Raw genomic sequence first — 25,348 nt, 5'->3', positions numbered from 1 at the left:
TCAAATGTTTTATTCACTCTTTTGGAGTGGATAAAAAAATAAATACATAAATAAGTGTTTCCACTGTGGAAAAGAATGTTATAATTGCAGTACCTATGACTGGGGAATAGGTTTGCTGAAGACATCTTCAAAAGGACAAAAGTTTAGAAAACAACCTGGAGGCTGGAATTCAGGTTTTACATATAATCGCTTGTTTAAAAAAAAAAATCAAGAAAAATCACGTGATGATTTATTGTCCTGAGTCTACTCCTCTGTCCCCTCATAGCTCTTGGCTGCTGTTCTTTTGCCAAGAGTTCCTCTAGCTTCTTGACCACTTTGTCGGTGCTGCTCTGTTTGTCTCCTTCTACTCTCTTTTCTCTTTCATCAGTCTCATTCCTATATTCTTCAGTTTTTGCCTTAAACTGAGCATTTTCTGCATTTAGGAATTGAAATTGCCAACAGTTCAGGCTTAGGACTGTGATCAGCAGTCATTGTGTGTGTTAGAGAATAAGGCGCTGTCATACTACCAGCAGTAGGCTTCAGCTCCAGTCAGGGTGTTTCATTAGGTCTATATCAGCAACTTACAAACTCAAAATGACCAGAATCATCCTAATCAAATGGGAGAATCAGTTGTTGGTACCTTTTACAGCTTTGACTGTTGTGAGAATGTTTAACTGAACCAGGGGTAGAGGCAGTCACAGAAGATAAAATAGATATTTTCATTACATGAAATTGAAAACCTTTTGTATGAAGAAAATACAGGTGGGCTTAAAAAAGAAAATGTGATTGGAGAGTAGCCTTACTTTCAGATATTTCTGATAATGATTTGATTCTTAAGATATGAAGGAATTAACAAAAACATATAAGAATAAAAGTAATTTTCCAGTGCATAATTGGTTAAAGGGTGTGAACAAACAGTTCTTCAATGGAGAATTACACATTTTTGACAACCAATTAGAAAGATTTCCCTAAATCACTAATAATAGAAATGCATATTAAAATAAACTTCAGAGGTTTCATTAAACACTTAGCCATTTGGCAATGATGAAAAAAGATTTGACTAGTCAATTCTAGAAAGATTGTGAAAAGTCTATTAATCGGTTGTTGGTAAAGCTATGAAATGATGCAATATTTCTTGGAGTCAGTTTGGAATTATATTAATAAAGTGATTAAAATGTACATGTCTTTTAAAAAATAAAGTATTTAAAGTATTTACTATCTATCAACATCATTTTTTTTGACAGCTGACATCTTTTCTTCCTTATTAGTATTGTATCTTCTAAATTTCGCTCTTGAGAGTGTTGCATCTTTTCTGGACTAACTTCTTTAGAAGTTAGTTTACCCAGCAGTGAAGTTACATTTTTTATTCTTGGAAATATGAACTTCCAAAATCTTAGTTATATGTCTTATTAGGGTATTTCTTCTCTTTCACAAATTTTGAGGTGGAGTAATTCTCTGCAGTCAAAAATAAAAAACAAGATACTTATTTCTAATTCATTCATTAGTTTCTCTTTGTTCACCATTTCTTCCAGAATAGTAGTTCCTTTGGCTTCTCCTAAGTTTTGTAAGATGCAGTTATTAAGGCAAATCAAGAGCTTATTATTTCTTCTGTTTTTTGGCCTACGGTGAAATTATCAGCACCAATATCATATTTCTGTGCCAGGCTTGTGGTTTCCCAATCTCTTTCTTCCGTCCAGTTTGTCTGTACTATGCTTGGACTGTGTGGATTCATTTTATGTCTCTTTTGGTTTTAACCTAAATGTTCCTTATCAAATTTTCCTCCAGTATCTTTTTGCTAAGTCTCTTTTCATTCCTGATAAAATTCTTGAATGGATCATTAAGATATGATCAAATATCTAGAAAGGGAAAAGTGGCCTTTAGAAAGAAGCACCATGACTTCACAGGAGTATTCTCTGTATGTTTAACTTCGTTTTCTTTTTTGGATATGATTGCTAAAATAGTAGATGAGAACACTGTGGACATGTGGTTGAGCTAGATTTTAGTGAAGTTTTTCTTTAAAAAAATTAAAATTAAAAAAATTTTCAATCACATGTGAAAAAATTTACATTCGTTTTTAAAATTTGGCTTCCAAATTCCTTCCCTACCTCATTCTTCTTTCCTCTCCCTGAGAAGGCAAACCATTTGATACAGACTATACCTATGCAGTTATGCAAAACATATTTCTGTATTAACCATGTTGTGAAAGAAAAAACAGATCAAAAAAAAAAAACCCCAAACCAAGAAAAATAATAGAAAATAAAGAATAATATGTTTTGACCTGCATTCAGACTCCATCAGACTTTCTCAGAGATGGATAGTATTTTTGAAATTGTCTTGGATAATTGTACTGCTGAATATAACTAAGTCATTCACAGTTGATTATCATCTAATATTGCTGTTAACTGTGGATGGATTCAGAACTGGTTGGATGACCAGCCTCATAGATTGATTGTTAAAGATTAAATGTTAGTGTAAAAGAAGTCTCTAGAATACCCCAGGGATCTATTCTTGGTCCTGAACAGTTAAACAGTTTTGATTAATTATTTGGATGACTCTTCAATGAAAGACTCTTCAAAGTTTTTAGATGGCACCAAACTGAGAGTGTTATCCAGATTTCCTAGATGTAGTAGACCTAGGCTAAATCTAATAAAATGGCATTTAGCAAAGATAAATATAGTCTTATACTTGGGTACAAAGAATCAACTTCAGAAGTGTAAAGTGGAGTGACATAGTTAGATTACAGTTCTGAAAATGATCTGGGGGTTTTCCTGAATAAATGATGTTGCAGTCAAAAAACTAATGTCTTATTTTGCATTAAGAGAGAGGCTTAGTTTCAAGGAATGAGTTGGTGATGATAGTCTCCCCCATCCCTTTTTTTAGATGAACAATTCATTCTGATAATTGAGAATCTTCAATTCAACAAATACTTATTTTTAATTAAAACAATTCTGAACTTAAGTCTTCAAAATCAAAATTTCCATTTGCAGAGGAGTAGAAGAAAGATTACATGTGAAATCATGAACCTGTATTATGAACAGCTTGTTTTTTATATATTTTGTTTTCAAGAGCTGCCCTGCTTCTGTTTCTGAACTTCCTTTTGTTGTCTTCTGTGTATTTTAAAAAATGTTTCCATGACCCTCTCTTTTTTTTAATACTATCTAGGGCAATTGGGGTTAAGTGACTTGCCCAAGGTCTCATGGCTAGTATAAGTGTTAAGTGTCTGAGGCCAGATTTGAACTCGGGTCCTCCTAGCTCCAGGGCCGGTGCTCTATTCACCGTGCCAACTAGCTGCCCCCCTTGTAACACTATCTCTATTTTTCTTTTTGCACCCTAAGTCCCTCCCTCCTATAAAAAAAGAGAAAAACAGTCCTTATAACAAATAAGTAGAGTCAAGTAAAACCAATCCATACATTTTCCATCTTCAAAAGTATGTCTCATTCTGTAACTTGAATCTTTCATCCCTCTCTAGAAGATGGGTTGTCTGCTTCATAACTGGTTCCTTGGAATTGTGATTGATCATTGTATTGATCAGAGTTTGTAGGACTTTCCATTAAGGAGGCATTTATTCAATCAACAGGCATTTATGAAGTTCCTACTGTGCAACATGTTAGGAATACAAATAATAGTTTGCAATTAATTATAGCACTTGAAGCCTTGCAAAATGCTGTAAATGTCGAATTTCCTTTGATCCTAACAGCAGATATAAGGTAGGTACTGTTAGCAGAGGCAGCTGGCGGCTCTATAGATAGAGAATTGGGTCTGGAGTCAGGAAGATCTCAGTTCAAATTCAGACACTTAATAGTGGTGTGACTTTGGGCAACTCACAGAAGTCTATTTCCCTCAGTTTCCTCAGCTGTAAAATGGGAATAATAATATTGTTGTGATAATCAAATGAGATAGTATTTTTCTAGTATTATTGGTATTATGAGACAGTGATGATTAAATAGGATAGCTTTTTGCAGAAAAGCACTTAGAACAGAGCCTCTCACATATTAGTAAGTGCCATATAAATGTTTGTGCCCTCCCTCCCTTCCCCATTGTCTCCATTTTACAGGTAAGGAAATTGAGACTCAGTGAAGTTAAGTGACTTGCCCATGTTCACACAGTGTTTGAGGCTGAATTTGAGTACGAGTCTTCCTGACTTTCAAGTCTAGCTTTCTGTTCACAGATGAAAGTGAAGCAATCTCAAGGAGCTTAAAGTGTATTAGGCGAGACCATCTGTACATAAATATATTCAAAATATATAGAAAATAAATGCAAGGTAATTTTTTTGTGTATGCCAGTGGGTGGGTTAGGCTAGGTGAGGAGTAGAAAGGGATCAGGAAAGCCTTATCTAGAAGTTGGCATTTGGGCTGATCTCGGTAGGGTATCAGGGATTCCCACATGTAGAAATGGGGTAGTGTTCTATTGGCATGGGACTCTTTAAGCATTTGTATTTGTATTCGAGTCATTGTGCTATACACATTACATGTACCCCTTTATCCTCTCCTTTTGAGGAGAGGGATTAATTTCTGCTGTGAGCATTTAGTAATTTCTTGGCTACAACAGTGGTATAATTATGCAGATCACTGAAAAATTTGCTTTGTTGTCTGTGTTGCTGCAGCTATGTTCAATGCCTAGAATGTTTTTCTTCAGTACTACCTCTCTGAATTCTTTCAGATTCAGCTGAGGTGCTACTTTCTTTGTGAAGGCTTTCCTAATTTCTCCCTCCCTTTCCTACTCTGTAAATTGGTTCTAAGGCTCAGAGTACACCAGAGGCAGCTGGTGGCACAGTAGATAAAGTTCTGGGTCTGGAATCAGGAAGACTTCAGTTCAAATCTAGACTCTGACACTTACTGGCTGTGTGTGACTCTGGGCAAGTTACTTAGCCCCTGCCTCAGTTTTCACAACTGTAAAATGGGGATACTATAATGGCATCTGTCTTGCAGTGTTGTCGTTAGGATCAGATACTTGTAAACGCTCTGATTGCACAGTCAGTGCCTGGCACATAGTCAGTGCTGTAGAAATCCTTGTTTCCTTCCCTTCCCCACTCTCTAGTTTATTTGTATATGCATTATATATATATGTATAATTCATGCAGTTTATTTGTATATGCATGATATGTTTCCAGTAGATTGTAAGATTTTTCTTATTTGTTTTTGTGTCCCTATTACCTTGTATGCAGTAAGAACTTAGTAAATGTTTGTTAAATGGATTTGAAGGAGGAAGACAGTGCAGAAACAGTTTGGGTTGGTAGAATGATGCCATGTTGCTGAAGACAGAGTAAATAATTGGAGAGCCAGATATTGGGAAGCAAGCATAGAACTTTCCCAGGACTTTGGCAGTAAAATGGAAAATAACTTAAGGGCAATGTCATTGAAATGGATTTTTTTTTTTTTGTGGTTTTTGTTTTTTGGATAGGAGTAGCTTGAACATGTTTATTAACTGAGTAAAAAGAGCCCATAGAGGGTATATACATGAGAGAAACGATATACTTGGGCACAGTTGTAGAGCAAATTGGAAGAAGTATATTTGAGGATTCACTTGTTAGCTTTAACAAGAGAGCCAGCTTTTCTCCCTGATGTTGGAGGGATAAGAGTATATTGAGTGAGATTGTTTGAAAGGAGTAGAGAAGGACAGGTGAGAGAGTTCATATCATATGACCTCTGTCTTCTCAGTAAAGTAGTTGGTAGGGTTTTCTGCTGACCCCAGAGTTGAGGGCTTGCAGAGAAATGAGGTTTGGAATAGTTACAGTGAGAAGTCAGTAAGAGAGAAGTAAAAGGATTTTGATGGAATAGTGAAGGTCCATTTGAGGTTCAGTAACAAATCTTTGTTTTTGAACCCTGTCTAAATGATTCCATGACTTCTTTTGGCAGCTCTAGGGATGTCAGGGGTTAATTGTGACTAGACCAGAAATCTGAAAAGTTAAAAGGAGCAGGGATTCCAACTTGGAGGCAACCGTTATCGAATTAGCTAATGGTAGAGGCTCAAAATTGAATAAAGAGGATATGGAAAAAGAATCAAGGAATCTGAAGATCATACTGAGGGCTGAGAACAGCTGTGCAAGGGGTAGAAAATTGTTGAGGTAGAAAGAAATGAGACTTCCATTAAGGGGGAGCAATTCTTGATTAAGAGGGGGCAATTCTTGAGTTGGAAGATGTTGGAAATGATGAAGTTCGTGAGACTACCCTGGTGCATTGATGGTAGACTTGATTGAGATTATGATTGTTTCATAGTTCTAGACTGTATAGCAGTATCTCAAAAGATTTACTACAAAAATGCCTAACATGGAAGGTAATTTGCCCACTACTTTCGGCATTTGACCAGATATGTGAAGGGCATTTCCTGTTGCTTTATCCACTTTTACATGAGAAACTCCACTTCTAATCTGATAATGAATTATTTAGTAAAATAATTCAATAGCAGTTACTTAGGTTTATATTGATTAATTGACGTAAAATGAAATGTAAATTCATTTAATGTAAAATGAAAACTTTTTTTTCCTTCTTTAGGCCAGATGTCAGTAGACTTGCTGGAAATCAACGCATGTCAGATACTTTCATGAAAGAACTGTCTTACCAGCAGCAGAATATTGATAGATTGCCAATTGAGAGTGTCAGAGCTGCACATTCCATTCAGGGCAAAGATGTCTTTGGAAGGATTTCACCACTGGATCAGGTGAAAGGTATTTCCTAGTAAAGAGATATTATTGCATGCATTAAATAGTTTACATTCTTTTGTATAGTCTAGTTTTGCTGACTTGTGATGTGGTTAAATAGAAAACAAAAGATGCTGAGTTCTCAGAAATTAATAATAAATTTTACCTCACCTCTCTCTAGCACTTTAAAGTTGACGATGTGAGTTGGGATTTGGAAAGAGCTGTTAGAACTGGAGGCAGTTGTTTGGGAATTAATTATGTAGAATTGGTGGTTTAAAGAAAGATAGTCATGGTAAAGTGGGAAAAGCACTAGATTTAGGGTTATTTGGGTGTCTGGGCTTAGATCTCCTTCTGCTACTAACTTACTTGTTTAACCCTGGGCAAGTCTTTTAGCTCTCAGAGCATTAATTTTTTCCTCTTTAAAATGAAGGGGTCATATCTGCAGGATCTGTGAGGTCCAGACCAATTCTAAGCTTATACTTTCTCCACAGTAACCTTATAAAGCACGAGATAGAAGAATTCTTATTTTTATAGATTAGGAAACTGAGGTAGAGAAGCTTTGATTTGCCCATAGTTAAACAGTTGTTAAATGTCAGAGGCAGGATATAAACTTCAAGCCTAGCCTCTTGGTATTATTCATGCTTATGTCACATTGTCATACTTCTATTTGAGAGGAAAAATTATTATTTGGCTTGACTTACAAGTAAGTTATTTTCCTGTGTTCATAAAGCTTAGTTGCTAGTTTACACAATGTTAGTATTTATTTACAGATTTATCCACGGATGTATGTTCCCTCCCACATTTGAGAAGCAGAGAAAACAAGGTAAAATATTAAATATTTTGCTTAACAACTAGCAGAAATTAATGATGAATAGTAATGATTTTTGTCTTTTAATATTTTTCTTTTGACCAAACTTTACACTTTTTTTAATAACAGTAGTCATTTTAATGTATTAAGTGAAAATATAGCTGTAAGGCATCTTTGACATATGCTGTGATTTAATTTTCCTTTTGGAAGGGGGGGTACTTTCCAGATCTGTGGTAAAGACAACTTCTGGGGTGGAAATTTCTTCCACGAATGTGCATTGGCATCTCATTTTTAATTTATGGTCTTAACTGCCTAGGGTACCAGGGTTTCTTAAGTCAATATTGGCACATAGTATGTTTAGCAATATTTGAACCCAGATCTTATTGTATCTGAGACCAGCTATCTTTTTTTTGTTGTTGTTCAAAATTTTTTTTCAAGTTAACATTTATTTTCTCTCCCACTCCTCATTCCTCCAAAGGGTATGGAAAATGGGAAGAGAAAAAGCCCTTGTACAAATATAAGGAGTGAAGCAAAACAAATTCCCATATTGCACATGTCCCAAAATGCGTGTCCCATTCCGTATTTAATCCACAACCTTTTTATCAGGAAGTGGGTAGCATTCTTTTTCATTGGTCCTGTGCAATCTTGGCTGTTTATTGCATTGTTCCAGAGTTCTTAAGTCTTTCAAAGTTGTTTGTTTTTAAATTGATGTTACAATATAAATTGTTTTCTGGGTTCTGCTCACATAACTCTATATCAGATGTCATATAAATCTTCCCAGGTCTCTCTGAAGTTCTCTCCTATGTCATTTTTATAGCACAGTTGTATTACATTATATTTGTATACCATAATATGCTAAGCCATTCTGTAATTGATACTATTCAGTTCACTTGTGTTCAGCTCTTCCTGACTCCATGGACCATGGCGTGCCAAACCCTTCCAACTTGAGGGGCTTATCTTCCAGTGTCATATCTCATAGCATTTTAATACTGTCCATGGGGTATTCTTGGCAAAAATACTGGAATGGTTTGTCATTTCCTTCTCCTGGGCATCACCTTTTGTCAGAACTCTCCACTATGACCTGTCCATCTTGAGTAAGTCTGCCTGAAACAGCTCATAGTTTCATTGAACTACATAATACATAAGCCCTTCTGCCATGATAAGGTAATGATCTAATCAGGGAGTTGAGTATCCCTTTAATTTTTAGTTTTTTGCTGTCACAAAAATAACTGTTAAAAATGTTTTTTGTATATATAGACCCTTTTCCCTTTTCTTTGATATTTTTGGGGTAGACTATCACCTTCCTCAGTTTGAACTTTGTAATGGGAATGTAAATTTTAAAGATCTTCCCTGCCCCTAGGCTAAAGTGCACCTGGAGCCTGGGGTGGGAGGCTTGTTTTTCAGTAGATACTTCTTGATTGGCCAGTGGGTCCAGAAGTTGTTACATTCTCTGAGTCAGGAGAAGGCTATATAAGCCCTGATGTGAGGCTTTGTTTTGAGGCTCACTTTGAGAAGTGTTTGTGTGATTTGATTTAGATTCTGGGAAGCCGTTGTCCAGAGCCCCTCAGCTTTGAAAAACCCAGATGTTGAAACCCAGATGTTGATTTGGTATGGATGTAATGGTTGGACAGTTTGGAAAGCTGTCTACTTGATCTGTTTCTGTCTTGATAATCCTGCCTGTATACTTTGAAGTTCAGGGTGCTGACCTTTTTCCCCTGAACGAGGCAAACGATATATGTTTGACTGATTAAAGTAAGCTTGTTAACCCATTTTGAGTTGCTTTCCTTCATCAAAGCAGATCCAAGAACCTGTATTGGCAGCAAACCCTGAGGACGCTTGGGGTGCTTGCTGCTACAAACTTGAGAACCAAAAATCGTTTTATAGTGCTTTTTTTCCTTATGGCATATCTAAGTGAATTTAGTTATATTCTTATTCTGTAACTATTGCTATTTTTAAGTGATTGAGGGAAGCATAGAAGCAGCAAGATCCTTATATTCCTTAAATTACATGTAGTGGATGATTTCATTGCTCAGATGATACGAAGAATCTTACAGGGTCATAAATAAGATAAGTTAATAGAAAGATTAAGATACATAATGCTCCTATATATAAATAGCTTATATACTTATATATACGTGAATGTATATTCATATGTATGTGAATACACACATGTACACAGTTTTAATAACTTAAAGCATCACTAAGACTTGGAATGCCTTATATATTGACCTCGAGTATCAAGCCTTGTCTTGCTGCACCGCACGCAGATAGAACGTCCTGAGAGGGATAGGGGTTGGAGAGGAACAAGGCGACTTCACTTTAGTGAGTATTTGAATGAGTAGACATGATAAAGTGTGGTTATTGATTGGTTATGTCAGATAAAGCAGTATGAGGAATCTTTGATAATGCTAAGAATGGAATCGTGATGGTATTTTCGATAGAAATTGAAAGGTTTGGTAGAGAGGACAATTTGGAGGGGAAAAATAGTGAAGCTGTCTTGGACATGTTAAAATCTGAGTTGTCAGTGGAATATTCAGTTTCAAAAGTCAAATGGGCAGTTTTGGGATTGGAGTCAGGAGGGGGACTAGGGCTAACTAGATCTATCAGTTTGAGTTATCTGCATAGATAATTAAACCTATAAACAAACATTGTTTACTTCAGAGCTCACCTCTCAGATGCCTTCTCCTAAATGAAGCCTTTCCTGTTTCCCTGAGCTGCTAAACTCAGGACCCTGAATAGGGTAGAAGAGCCTTGAGAGGACCATTTTCTTCTACCAGATCACCTCACCAACCCTGCTTTCATCCTACCTACAGTCACTACCTCCATAACATCTTTTCATTCACTCCCTTCTTTCTTTACATAGTCACCACGTTAAATTTAAATGGCTGCCTAATGGATCTTCCAACTTTGAATCTCTTCCCACTCCAGACTATCTTCTACATAATTGCCAATATAATTTTTCTTACTCTCAAATCTGAACTGCTAACCCCAGTCCCTCTTCTGATTTCAATCCCAGCAACTGTCCATTGGATTTTTCAAACTGAATGTCTCACTGACAACTTGAGTATTAACACGTCCAAGACAGATCATTCTTTTTCCTCTCTAAATTGTCCTCTCTACCAGAGTTCCCTATTTATTCTCCTACTCAGTGGATCCCTATTGCCACTAGTATAAAATATAAACTACTGATTGGTTTCTAAAGCCCTTCACAGCTTCATCCCAAACCTCTCTCTCTAGTCTCATTTTACATTATTTCCTTTTTTGCCAAATGCTGCCTCTCTGCTCCTCATATAAGACATTTTTTATCTCTTAGTTTCATATCTGTATATACAGGCCATCTCCAAAATCTGAATAATACTCCTTCCTTCCTCACCTTGCAAGTCTAAACATTTATATTTATGTAGATAGCAGTGTGTTCCCTATGCCAAAGGTGCAGTTATTTTGCCTGCGGGCCACATGCTGTTCACAACACTCCCAAATATGACCAAACCAGACTAAATTGTAATTGGGAAATATTTGATAAAATAAAACATACAGGATACTACACTTTAAAATGAAGTCAATAGGCAGCCCATAAGGATCCTTATATGAAGACTAGTGGCCCCTATTGCTATTTGTTTGACCACTGGCTTTACTTTCTAGTCCAGCATCCCTCTCCCTTCAGTCATCAGTTAGGGAAGCCACTCTGATGGCAAAGGAACGCACCTATTTCTGACTGCCTCCTATAGAATAGGCAAGTTAGCTTAGCTGAAGCAACAAGGCCTTCTGAGGGAAAAAATGGGAACTACATATGCCAGGCAAGTGAAACCAAAGCCATCATCCAATTACTATCTCCTTTTAATCCTGATGGAGAAGGCTTAGGACTTTGATCCTGAGAATGATGGCCTTGCTTTCAGCCTGTGCCCTGTGGCCCTCATTGAGAGAAGTAGTCCTTATGGAAAAGAGACAGCTCTTCCTTACCATGTGACCACTGCTAATGAGAATGAAGCCTGAGGCCCCTTGAACAATTGCACATCATTGGTCTTGCTTCCAACCAGGAGATACAGTTTGGCAGCTGCTTATTTTTGGGTACTGTCTTGCCTACTCAGGAGCCACAGACATCAAAGTCCTTAGCAGTGCCAAATGATTTGACTTCAGAAATGGATATGATTTTATCAATGGAAAACACATTATTGAAGATGTGTTACTATTTGTTTTGTGGTTGTACTCTAAGGATTACAAACCTTTTCATCTGATTTGTAAGCTGAAGCCTCTTATGTTTATTTTCTCCTTAATTAGAATGTGAACTCCTTGAGACCAGGGAGTGTCTTGCTTTTCTGTTTGTATCCCTAACCCTTAGTACAGTGCTTTTTACGTAATAAGTACTTAAATACTTTTTTCAATTATTATAATGATGTATTTTCTAAGAGAATGGCTTGCTCCTTCAGAGTAGGGATGCTTTAATTTTTTTGTCTTTGCATCCATCCCTGGCATCTAGGACAATGCCTGGCATATAGTGAATGTTAAAAAAATGCTTGTTGATAATTCCATAAGAGTTTTCTAAGTAGTTGGTTAAGTGTTAGAAGAATTCCTGGGAAAGCTGTGGTGTAGTCTTTCTCTGCCTTTTATTGGTTCCTTAGAAATGAACAAAAGAATTATTTTCCTGTTCTTTCCCTGTAGATTGATCCCCGAAGACCATTATTTGAAGAAGAAAGAAGTATTTTAGAAAAAGAGAAGTTATTATCATTTAGAAGCTTGGTGGACTCTTCAGGTATAGTATATATACCGTTTGAGCTTTTTAACCTTGCTTTATAAAAAGCTCCTTCGGATTTTGGCCTTTTGTTTATATTTATAAGCCAGTATGGCCTCACAGAATCTCAGAATTGGAAGTAACCTCAAAAGCTCTCTGGTTCAGCTAAAATCCTCTCAAGAATTTTGTTGGCAGCCTCACTAACAGTGTCATTTGGCCTTTGTCCGAAGAAAGCCTTCTAGTGATGGAAAGCCTGCTCTCTCATGAAGCACTCTATTCAAATTTTTATGGCTCTCATTGTTATCTCATGTTGCCTTACTCTGAGGCTAAATCTGCTTGTCTGCAGCTTCTCCTTATTCTAATTCTGTCCTCTGAGGTCAGTCAGAATAAGTCTTATCATGTCTTTCATGCAACACCCCTTCAAATACTTGAAAACAGCCATCATGCTTCCTCTGAATGTTTCTCTAGGCACACCCCCACCTCTACCCCCGCTCTTTTTTCTTATACCTATTCTTCCTATTTTTCCTGTAATATCGCCTTTCCCACCAAGGTCTCCTTTTTCTGGAGATACTTCATTTGGTTAATATATTTCCTAAAATACGAACCATTGAGTAATCTGGTTTAATCTTAATATGTATCTTGTTTCGACTGTTAATATTTTTTCTATTTTGAAACTTGAAAAAATTGTCTGTAAATCTGGGCTTTAAATATAATGATGTATTTAATTAACTTGGATTTTTAATCTTTAGCACTGCTTATTTTCTGAGAGTTTGGGGAATGGTTGGCACATATTTTGAACCTGTTACATCAGCAATGTGCCCGCCTGGGGAAATCCTTCCTGATTCTGATGGGCAGTGTCTCTGGGACATGTACATTCATAGTAGTTTGATACTAAGTGCATAAGTGACTTGCTTATGGCCCCACAGTATATGCTAGAGGAAGGATATGAATTTGGGTCTAGCTGACTCTTTACTTTTTTGTAAGGAATCATGATATACATAGCTAGAAGGAGCATCAGTCTGTCTAATCAAACCATCTCATTTTTCACATGAGAAAACTAAGGCCCAGATAAGTTAAAATGACTTGTCCAAGATTATAGGTAGTAGGTATCACATGCAGGATTTGAATCTGGTTTCCAGAGGCAGTGCTTTCTTCTCAACTATGTAGGGACAAAATATTGTCCTCTAAAAATGCTTTATAGGATATTAGTTCTCTCTAACCAATCCTATTTGTTAAACTTAAAATGATGTGATGTAATTAAATTTTCTTTAAAGCAATTGGGGTTAAGTGATTTGCTCAAGGTTACATGGCCAGTTTTTTTTTTTGTGTGTGGGTGTTAAGTATCTGAGGCTGGAACTGATCCCGGGTCCTCCCGACTCTGGGGCTGGCGCTCTTACTGTGCCACCAAGCTGCCCCTGTAATTAAATTTTTGATTAATTAATTAACTAATCTGGATAAAATAACTTTTCTATACCTTCTATCTCCTGAAAATATAACTCCCCATATTTCCAGTATGATTCTTGGAGTTTATTTTAACATAATAAGCATAAGTGATTAGTTTTCTGCAACCATTTAAAAAATTATTACAAAAACAAAATTCAGTTCCAAGAGCAAATCTCACTGATTTATTTCATTTTCCTTTGAATTTGTTTTGGATTTAAGCTGGCAACAGATTTATTAACCAGCAGAAATGTTGCCCACAGAACTATTTTGTTGAAACTATTACCAATAATGTGAGCAGCTAGGTGGTGCAGTGGATAGAATGCCAACCATGGAGTCAGGAAGACTTCTGGTGAGTTCAAATCTGGCCTCAGACACTCACTAGCTGTGTGACTCTGGACAAGTCACTTCACCCTGTTTGCCTCTGTTTCCTTATCTATAAAATGAGCTGAAAATGGCAAATCATTCCATTGGCTTTGCCAAGAAAGCCTCAAATAATAAATGTGATTTCAAAATTCCAACACCTAAAGGCAGTATATCAACATAAACACAGGTGTCATCCAAATGACTGCTTAGGAGGTTATCTCATTCTTAACACTAAAAACATCATCTTGATTTTTTTCTGTCAAATTCTTTCTTCAGACGTGTTTGTTCCCATTTCTAGAAATACTAGTTATTCTGAGATTTGTTGTTCTAAATCTGTTTCAGGTCAGTTATGTTTTAGCATGACTACTTAAGTAATGAATCATTCTTTTTTTATTTTTGTGGTTCATTGATTTCTTGGCTTCCCTATGTTTGCTTTTTGCTACTTCTGAAAGTATTTCTTTCTCTCATATTGCCCAATGCATATTTTCCATTTTTCAAGTTGACTTGACTTGTATTTAGGACTTACAGGTTGTCCCTGCAGTCTGGTTGCAAGGGAGTTTACTTTTGTTCCACTTTGAATGAAAAATACTCTTCCAAGTCTAGGCCCATGGTTAACTCTTCCCTTTAAGAGCTAAAGATGGTAGGTAGAACAGTATGTCTTTACTACACCCAGATAAAAATTTGAAGCACATGCCTTAGTAATAGTGAATTAGGTACATTATCTCTGCAGAGATGAAGGAATTGTCATTGTGGAAAAGATCTCCATGCTATATATAGTGTTTAATATTATCCTTATTAGTCATATAATAATTCTGATTACAGAAAGAAATTTCAAGCATTAAATTCAAAAATTGTATTCTATTGCTCTTCCATTTTCTTGCTTTTGATTTTGTTTGCCAAATGTGGTCTACTTATAAGATTGACCTGGTAAGTGCAGGTGCTCGATTTTTTTTCCATATGAACATTTTAATAAGCAAACCAACCTATCCTTTGTTAGAGGCACCAAACATGTAGCTCTACTTGACAAAAACAAAAAACTTAAAAAAAAATTTTTTATTAATGTCTTTTTCAAGTTAGAACAAACATATGGACTAAAAATAGTAATCAAAGCTATTTACATTTTTTTCTTAAAGAAAAGGTTATGAAAATTGGAAATAATTCTGTAACCTTCTGGTCTATTTCTTATGTTCTTTTAAAATTTTTGCACTGTTAGGTATGTTTATGCACTTGGAATTCTGCTTTCTTTACTCTGCATTGCTACATAGACTTTTTAAATTTTTCTTTACATTTAATATTTCTTGAGACAATAATAAAGCACAATGATGAGACATACTTGTTCATCCAGTTTTTCCATTGTTAGAAAAAAATTATGGATATTTTTATATAAAGAGGCAGGTCTCTTACTAATTCTTTTTTTCTCTTACTAATTCTTAGGGTATAATTCTAGTTGTTAGAAATCACTGGCTCTTAGTAGATTTGTAACTTTTATAATATTTTGCTAGATTGCATCCCCAAAAGATTGTATCAGTTTTGAATTTCATAAACTAGGTAAAAATAGGATACCTGTTTCCCAGCAACCCTGTCAGCACAATTTTTTAATGATCTGTTTTTGCCAACTTACAGGTAATGTAGTATTGCAAAGCTATTTACATTTATATTGTATTTCTCTTACTTGGAGTTTGAAATCTTGAGAAAGTGATTATTTAAGGTGATGGAATGATATATTCGTATCCTTAGATTGATGGGGCATGGATGGGTATTTGTATGAATTTGTATAATCTTTTCGTAGACTATTAGATATGCTTAACCTTAAAGGATTGTCTCCATCTGTTTTTTTCTTTCTTATCTCAGTTATGTTCTTTTTTTCATGCAACATTTTACATTTTATGTAGTTGAATCTGTCTATTGTCTCTTTAATTTGTTAGATTAAAACTTCACTTCACCATTGATTTATGTACATGTTTAATTGTTTCTAAACTCTCTTCTCTATCATTGTTTTACTTTTCTTAATCTGATACTTGATAAAATTGATAATTACTTCTATGATAGCATATTTTGAAAATTGGCATTGACTGTAGAAATAGTTTCTGTTCTTGTGCATCTGTACCTATTAATGTTGTATTGAGTCCATAATTTAATTTGAGTATTGCTATTTTTGCTATATTGGGTCATCTTAAACATATAGTTATGAATCTCTCTCTAATAGTTGTTTTATTTCTGCCAAAACTGCTTTTGTTGACTTTTTATAGAAGTTTTCTTGGTGGGTTAATATTTGAGTTTCCAATTTTTTTTCTGGCTTTTAAGTGATTTTCTTTCACTTTTTCATGTATTTTATTTGTAGCATTCAAAATGCAAATGAACTTTAGCTATACCTGCTGACCTTGATAAATTTACTATCTTAACTTTCTTATTGTCTTATATTTTCTTGGTGTATAATCATGTCCTCTGTAAAAATATTTTAGCCTTAGTATTTCTAATGTGAAAATTTCTAATGTGAATTGTCATAGTAAGGAAATTCCTCCATTTCTTATTCTTAATTTCAAGAAATCCTCAAATTTAGGTGCTATATTTTATTTGCATTCCCATACCTAAAATAATCTAATGGTTTTAACATTGCTGTTTATTTAAATGGATTTTCTAACACTGAGCTGTTTTTGAATTCTTGGGGGGGTAAATTCCACACGGTCACAGTGATTATTTTTGTAAGTTTCTGTGAAAGTTGAGATGGTAAAATGAATTTCTTATGCCACTGAGCTAGATTAAACTGTATCTTTCTCATGAAAATAAAATTCACTTCCCCTTAGAGCTTCTAAAATCTGTTCCTTTTTTGCATTATCATAAGATGAAGACATTGATGATGAAGAGTTTTATGATGATCATCTGGAAGCATATTTTCAACAGTTAGCATCGCCAGAAATGCTAAGAGAAGATCAAGAAGAACAGGAACTTTCAGAATCTAGCCCAACTATTAGGATATCAGATAATCATCTCAGCCAGGTATATCTAAATCAGACTTCTTGGTTCATTGACTTAATATTACAGAAAAATCTGTTTTACATCATATTACTCATTTCTTGGGGCGGCTGGGTGGCTCAGTGAATAGAAAACTGGCCCTGGAGTCAGGAGGACCTGAGTTCGACTGTGGCCTCAGACACTTAGCACTTGTGTGACCTTGGGCAAGTCACTTAACCCCAATTGCCCTGCCCTACCCCTCCAAAAAGCAGAAAAAAAAATAATTACTCATTTCTTTAGGTTTTTACTAGGTTAAAGCACCCTTTTTTTTTTAAACTTCATTTTCTGCAGGTTTGATATAACATGAAATAAGTGCCTACTTTTGGCTTACCACATTATTGATAAAAGTTTTGAGCAACTCACTTCTCTGTGAACCTATTTTATGAAGTGTGTGTGTGTGTGTGTGTGTGTGTGTGTGTGTGTGTGTGTCTATGGGATGCAATATTGTTAAGTGACTTGCCCAGGAGGCTGGATTTGAACTAAGGTCCTTCCTGACTTCAAGGTCAGTTCTCTATCCACATTACCACCTAGCTGCCCCTTACTTGGACTACTTTCAAAGGAATAATACATAAATATATTTACTATAAAATGCAATCTTTTAGGGAACCAGAATTTGCTCTTAATTCAGTAGTGAATTGGCTGCTGCTTTTGTATATTAGGTATAGATACTTAATTTCCAGATCATCAGAGTGACAAGCAGCTGTAATCTACTACTTTGAAGGCATATTAATATTTCTCAAGGAGTGAAGAAGTTAGGAAGCCTTTGGTTTAAACGTCCTGGCCTTTGGTAGTCCCTTTTTTATTCTGTATCACGAATAACCCTGTTTTGCATCCCCTGCTCTGAAGTAACACTTCTTCCATTTAAGCTGCTGTAGTAATAGTCAGAAGAGCCTGGTACCTTGATGTTAGAGGACATTTTTAAACTGATATTTTTCCTGAGGAAAAAGTCCCTCTTCAAATAAGAAACCTATCAATGGCATACATCCTTTACTGTAGTTGTTTTTTGGGGTGGGCGGTGGGGAAGGCAAGGTAATTGAACTTACGTGACTTGCCCAAGGTCACACAGTAAAAGTATGTCAAGTGTCTGAGGCTGGATTTGAACTCAGGTCCTCCTGACTTCAGGACCACTGCTCCACCTAGCCACCCCTAGTCACACATTTTTTAATTAAGGCATTTCCATTCTTTAAACAGGTAAATGAAAATAACAGACCAAGTTATAGGCCCAAATCAGAAGATAGCATCTCAGTATATTCTCTTGGAACACAAATTGTTATGAAATCTGAACTTAACTCCAGACAGTGTGAAGAGAGGCCTTTTAATCCAGTTGTCTCTGGTAGGTATTGAAATTTTTTCTTTTGTTATTAGAATTTCTTGTTACTTTTCTTTTGTGCTTATGTGACTTATTATTTGGGGAAGAAAAGAGGCACTGCTGAATTTTTGTGGGACTTGGGAAAAAGTGAGCAACTGCCAAAGCTTTAATGGTAAATATTCCTTTAAAAAGAGCCTTTTCAAATGGTAATTCCTTTAAGTACTGAATTATTACGTACTTTATTAATAAGGCTATTTAAATCAAATATATAGTGTAACATTATAAAAAAATAGAAGTAACAGTATATTTTGCAAAATTACTATTTACTGCTTTTATCAAGTTACTTATAAATAGAAGATATTTCACTTAGTTTAGCATAGTTATCCATTGTAATTTGTCTTGGCAAATACATTTTGTTATGTTTATAATATTAACTCTGATATAAACTCCCAATGGCCTTGCTTATCAAACCTTTTTATCTACAATGTTTATTACCACTATAGTATGCTTTACACACTCAGTTGCTCTACAGTCCCCTTTACACTTAAGCCATACTCTTTCCTGCTTTTCCTTATCCAACCTAATCCTAAAAGCAGTGGGAAATTAAGATGGTAAGGCAACTAGGTGGCACGGAGAATAGAACTCTAGAACTAGAGAATAATCAATAAGGCTAGAGTTCAAATCCAGCCTCTGACCCTTATTTGCTTATTTGCACTAGACAGGTCATTTAACAGCTGACTGCCTCAGTTTCCTTGTCTGTAAAATAGTACCTGTGTTTCAATTGTTGTGAGGATCAATCAAAAGTACTTTGCAAGCCTTAAATTGCTATATAAATGCTTGCCATTATTGTTGTTATACCTTTAGCATATTGTGACATTATTAACAGATTAATAAATTTATAGGATAGTAAAATTAAGCATGAAACTTAAACTTTACAACATTGATTTTTTTTCTTGTACTCTGCAGAGAATGAAGCCTCTATTGAAGAAGACAAAAGAAATACAGATGATGTGCCATTGTTTCCTTCTGATATAAGGGGAATTGAAAAAAACAGACCAAGAAAAGAAAATGATACTTCAGTATATAATCCTTCAGTGGATAATATTCCATTTTGTGAGGTTGTCAACCTTAGCTTCTTTTTAAGTTTTTAGGGGGGAAATATTTTTTTCAATTTCTTTTAGATCATTCAGATGAAATGAGCTTAAAAACTATTTCACTCAAATGTCATACCATCATGTTATACCCCCATGTGCACAGTTTAGTCATATTTAACTCTCACCTCTTAAAAATAAGTTTTATTGATGCCCTTTGTCTTTGTTAGTCATTTCAACACCCTTCCCTATCCCCTGATTAAAACTTCCATGATGACTTGAAAACAAAAAAACCTAATAAGCAAAATATCTGAAACAGGGACTAATCTTGGCTTTGCCATTTTGGAACTCTGTGACCTTGGACAATTTAAATCCCCTCTTTGAGACCCAGTTTCTATATCTGAAAAAGGTGAACTTCAAGAACTTGTTTTATATCTGTGATCCTATTAATCTCTTTTTGGAATCTTGACAGTGTCTTCCCAAAAATCATCCATAGAAGATAGATATATATATATATACACACCTTTGTATACAAGGCCTTTCTTTAGACTTTGGAACATTTTGTAACAACTGGTGTAGCACTCAGGCAGTCTATTTGCTTTTGCTAAATGATTGACCCATTTCTTCTTCTGATAAATGTCTAAATGAACTACTCTACTATTCTTGATTTCAATTCACCATTGGTAATATGTTGTAGCTTATTGATATCTGCCATTTGTCTCTCGTTCCTTTTTGGTTCACTGGCAGTTTTGATTGTGATGATTTGTGATTGACAGTCATTGGTAGAATATTGTTATGGCACTTTCAGCGACTTGGATCTTTTTTAAAAACATTGTCACAGACAGGATATTGTTGCACTGGAGACAGTTGATGAATTTTGTATGAAATTTGGTCTACTTTATTTTCAGGACACAAATATCAATCAAGGTAATTTTGATCTTCACCCTTTAAAATTGGGGGTACAGTCTGCTCATCAAAATAATATAACTCCTAAAATATCCCTTCAAAAAAATGTGGATGCACATACTGTGGAACTTCTTGATAATGGATTTAGTTCATTTGATGCTTACTGGTCACCTACTACTGAGAGGAGAATTTGCGAGAATTGGAATTCCAATGAAAAGAATAATAAAGGTATTTTTTTTTTAATTTTAGAAATCAAGTATTTACCAGATATTTTATTAATTGGCACTTTAGAAGCAAATGAATAGATTTTTTTGGTCTCTTATATCATACAAAGCTATAGAGAAATTCCATGAGCCTTAGAAAGATGACTTTTATATTCTACCCTGTCATACCAGAATAACAAGTACATATTTTTGTAGATTTTAAGATTATTTGTGCCCTTCTAGATACTTGACCCAAGGATAAAAGTGAAACCATTTGTGGCCACCTCAGTGGGTTTACAATGTGATTGAAGGAAATAGTTTATACAATTACAAGATATATGTGTTATTTATAAGATATATACAAAAAATCTTTGATACATTACTTTATAAAAGGACTGGTATAACTCTCTAAAGTTCTGATTTTCTTCCTTTTTCAGTTCAGTAACTAGTAAATGCCTGTTTCATGCCAAGCACTGAAGTGTGTAAATTAGAAACTGACAATTTGTGTCCTCAACTAATCTTTTTTGTGTGAGATGGGTGTGTGTGTGTGTGTGTGTATGTGTATGTATGTATGTATGTATGTATGTATGTAAAAAAGACACAGAGCTGAAAATTTTCTCTTTAATTATTACAGGCTTTCCCAGGATTTTTCCTGGATGTCTTAGTTATGTGTCTTTTAGCTAAGCAGGTTCCAAGTTTTACCTTTATTATGCCTAATTTTAGCTACTTCTCAAATAAGAAGATTATCTGTTTCTTTTGGAGTGATAAGAGTTCTAGAGTTGACAGGAAAACATTCACTCTTACTCTACCCAGATCTGTCAGAGGTCATCTACCATGAAACACATTCTTCTCATGTATAATCCAAATCTCACATTTTTGAAGAGTTTAAAAACTTTTCAACTTGTTCTAAAATTTTAAAGATCTAAGCTTTTAATTACTTCTCTGTCATAATCCCCTTGGTGTAATTCACATGATTTTTCAGAAGGTGCTGTACCACACAGTGTGGTCTATCAAAATGAAGAAGGTAAATGGGTGACTGACCTTGCCTATTATACTTCTTTTGATGGAGAACAAGATTTAAATCTTTGTAGAGATAATGAAGTAAATGAAGAATTCAGAACTGGATGTAAGTATGTGTTACTCTCTTTTTCTGTTTTCTTCAAAGGTATTTTTTAAATAGACTTAATAATTTGATGCAATGAAGTCTTTGGGCTTTTTAACTTTTAGCAAAGAATTTTTAAATCTAATTCAGTATTTCTCCTCTTTCACCTACAATGGTGAGAGTTTTAGAGCTGACAGAAATCTAGTCATCTTATATATTTCATTTCTGAAACTTTTACTGCCAAAAGGAAAATGTATTCTCTCACATTAAAGATACCTTTCATATCACCACTGAGAAATCGTTAGAAAATAAAAATTGCATTTTAATGGGAAATTAGTTCCATTTCAATTCAGGTAATTATTTGTTACATTTATTAAGGCCCCATTATGTACAAAACAGATACAAAGATGAATAAGACAGTTCCTTACCCTAAGGACTTCTTTGAGGTCAATAAAAAGTTTCTAAAAGTGATACAGACTAAAAAAATCTGATTTCTTCAGACATATTAAAAATTTAATAGGGTTTTAAAAAAATTTTAAAAGGGCAGTTGGGAGCTATTTGGCTTCTTGCTCTCCTTAGATCCTTTCATTATAGCATTATGACAAAAGTAGTGATGAAAACTACTTAATGGGATTTTACAGGATCAGAATGATCTTATTTGCTGTGGCGGCCAGGTGGCGCAGTGAGTAAGAGCGCCAGCCCCGGAGTTGGGAGACCCAGGATTGGTTCCAGCCTCAGATACTTAGCACCCACACAAAATAACTGGCCATGTAACCTTGAGCAAGTTACTTAACCCCAGTTGCTTAAAAAAAAAATGATCTTATTTGAAAGATCATTTCAGATGTTATTTATTTATTCCTAAGGTTACCTGACAAATGTAGCCCAGTATCTGCTTGAAGACCTTCATTAATAGAGAACTCACTTCCTCCTAAAGCAGATTTTTCACATTTGGACATCTCTGATTATTATAAGGTGTGTTTTTTTTTTTTAGATGTCAAATTTAAAATTTTCCTCTTGTACCTCTACCTTTTGGGGAGAATCCTGGGTTCTGCTCTTTAGGGCCAAGTAGAACAAATCTAATTCTTCCTCTTCCATGTAGACAGACCAATGAATAAGATGACAACTTTCTTGTCTCCTTTTCTCCTCTACCCCATCTTCAGGTTAAACATCTCTGGTTTTGTCAGCCATTGTTCCATTGTGTGACATGGTCTCATCTTCCTTGCCATGATGGCCACCCTTATCTGAATATGCTCTACCTTGTCAGTGACCTTCAGAAATTATGGCGCAGTGTGGTACTCTGGGTATATTCTATAGAGTGAACACAATGTGCTCTCTTGATACTATGCCGCTTTTGATGTAACCTAAACTAGATTAGCTCTTGTGACATACTGTTGACTTTCATTGAGATTACAGTTCACCAAAATCCCCAGAATATTTTCATAGAAACTATTGTTTAGCCACTTCTATATCATGAACTTGTATGGTTAACTTTTTGACTGCAAGTATAGAACTATTTATGTTCATCCCCGTTCAGCCAAATTCCTTTACTTTGATCTTCCTATATTAGTTATCCTTCTAGATTTAGGCGTTCTGAACATCTTATAAGTATTTATGAATGACTTCTAGCCAAGTCATGAATTAGAATCTCAGTTAAATATTTATTCGTTGATTTATTTACCACAGTTTGTTTAGCTATTCCCCAGTTGGGGGGTATCTGCTTTGTTTCCATTATTTTGTTACCATAGAAAGTGGAGTTATAAATATTTTGGTATATGTGAGAACTTTATTCTTAACAATTTATGTCCTTGGAGTAAGCCTGGAATCTCTAGGCAAAAAGGTAATAGACATTTTACTCACTTCATTTGAATAGTTCCAAAATGATTGTGCTGATTCATATAGCTCTACCAGTACATCATTGTGCCCATCTTCCCATAACTCCTACAGCATTGATACTTGCCATCTGTTATTATTGCCAATTTTCAGTCTGTGAGGTGAAGCCTTATTGTTTTAATTTTCATTTCTCTTATTAGTAATGTGGGGAATTCTTTCATGTGGTCATTAATAGTTGCAATTCTTCCTTTGTTTTTATCCCTTGACCACTTAATTGTTGGGAATCACTTTTGTTCTTATATTTTGCTGTTAATTATTTATATATTTTGAGTATCAAGCTATCTGAGAAATTTGATGAATTTTTTCCTCCCTCTTCTTAAGTACATTTTTTTGTTTAGAAGCTTTTAATTTTCTCGAAAATAGAGTTATCCCTTTTATCTTTTGGATTGCTTTTATCATTATTTTACATAGTTGTGGAAAGACAATAGAAAGACTGTCTAGAAGACAAGAGGGAGGCATTAAAGGTGTAAAGCTAGGAAAGAGGAGATAAAACTGTCCCTATTTACTAATTTTGTGACAGTTTACTTAGAAAATCCTGGGGCATCAACCAAAGTCATTAATTGAGACTGTAATTAATTATGGTTTCGGACTACAAAATAAACCCTCAAAAATCACCATTTCTATATAACAATAACAAAACTCAACAGACAGTATTAGAAAGGGGAATACCTTTCCAAAATAACTAAAATTAGTAAAATATTTGGGGCTCATTCTACCCAGGACACAGAACACTTTTAAAGATTCATCTATAAAGTGACTCAATTATAAACTTTAAGATATAAGGAAAAACTTAATAGTTGGAGGAAAATTTTATGCTCATGACTTGCCCATGCCAGTATAATAAAAATAGACAATTCTACCTAAATTGATTTAAGCTTAAATATTTTATGAATTAGATTACACTTTATAGAACTCAGTTAAATAAAATTCATTATGAAAATAGAAGATCTTTAGTATTATGATTACTTTAAAAAGGGGATAGAAAGGAGGAGGAGGGCATAGCAGTGACTTCTCAGCTTCCCCTTTTTGTCTGAGAAAGGTCCTGTCACTGACCCGTGTCAAGGATGTTTCACCAATTTTCTTCTTTTCCCAGAGGATCTCAGGCAGTGACTGGTGGGGAAGCAATGTGATATGACATTTCTTCCAGAACTGCAATTTGGGATTTTTAAGTGGGTGGTTGGCAGGGGATTTGGGGCAAAAATAAAGGGAGAATATTTGGCTTAAAAAAAGAAAAGGGATAGAAAGCAAAGGAATAATTCCAAGCATTTTTCATTATCTCCCATGTCTGCATTTTCTTTCTGTTTTATCTCCTGGTTTCCTTTAATGGCCAACTAAAATCCCACCTAATACAGGAAACCTTTCTCATTCCCCCTTAATGTTAATGCCTTTTCTTCCTTTGATCATCTTCAGTTAAATTTTGTTAATTGTTTTTACATAATTATTTGTTTGTCATCCCTACCGTTAGATCAGGCTTGCACAACTCATGACCCACCAAAGGATTTTTTTTTTTTAAAGCAATCGGGGTTAAGTAACTTGCTCAAGGTTACACGGCCAGTTATTTCTGGGTGTGGTGCTGAGTATCTGAGCCCAGATTTGATCCCCAGGTCATCCCAACACTGGAGCCGGTGCTCTTACTCCTGAGCCACCTGGCCGCCCTCACCAAAGGATTTCAGGTGACTATCACATGATTCATGTGAACCAACCATCCTCAATCTGATGTGACTACCCAAAATCCTTTGGTGGACCACAAGCTGTAGGGGTAAGATATGTTGTGCAGGCCTGCATTAGATTGTGGTGGTCTTTTTTTTTGCTTTTTGGAGGGGGAAGGGAAGGGCAATTAGGGTTGACTTGTCCAAGGTCACAGGGCTAGTAAGTG

At 35.2% G+C, this 25,348-nt stretch overlaps 1 protein-coding gene across 1 annotated transcript in view; it reads left to right on the top strand.

Annotated features, from left to right (window-relative positions):
• CEP192 (centrosomal protein 192) overlaps nt 1-25,348 on the top strand; it is a 170,615-nt gene that overhangs the window by 35,832 nt on the left and 109,435 nt on the right. Inside the window, exons 12-19 of the mRNA XM_069099474.1 lie at nt 6,471-6,643; nt 7,387-7,439; nt 12,084-12,174; nt 16,802-16,956; nt 18,163-18,304; nt 19,247-19,398; nt 20,280-20,505; nt 21,463-21,606. Of these exons, the coding sequence (XP_068955575.1) occupies nt 6,471-6,643; nt 7,387-7,439; nt 12,084-12,174; nt 16,802-16,956; nt 18,163-18,304; nt 19,247-19,398; nt 20,280-20,505; nt 21,463-21,606 (1,136 nt within the window). The remainder of the gene's footprint in view (nt 1-6,470; nt 6,644-7,386; nt 7,440-12,083; nt 12,175-16,801; nt 16,957-18,162; nt 18,305-19,246; nt 19,399-20,279; nt 20,506-21,462; nt 21,607-25,348) is intronic.

The sequence above is a fragment of the Petaurus breviceps genome, unplaced genomic scaffold (assembly GCF_028583685.1).
Source record: "Petaurus breviceps papuanus isolate PSGF00001 unplaced genomic scaffold, PetGlider_PUasm1.0 38, whole genome shotgun sequence".
NCBI classification, from domain to species: Eukaryota; Metazoa; Chordata; class Mammalia; order Diprotodontia; family Petauridae; genus Petaurus; species Petaurus breviceps.
This window is presented reverse-complemented; position numbering and strand designations above follow the sequence as displayed.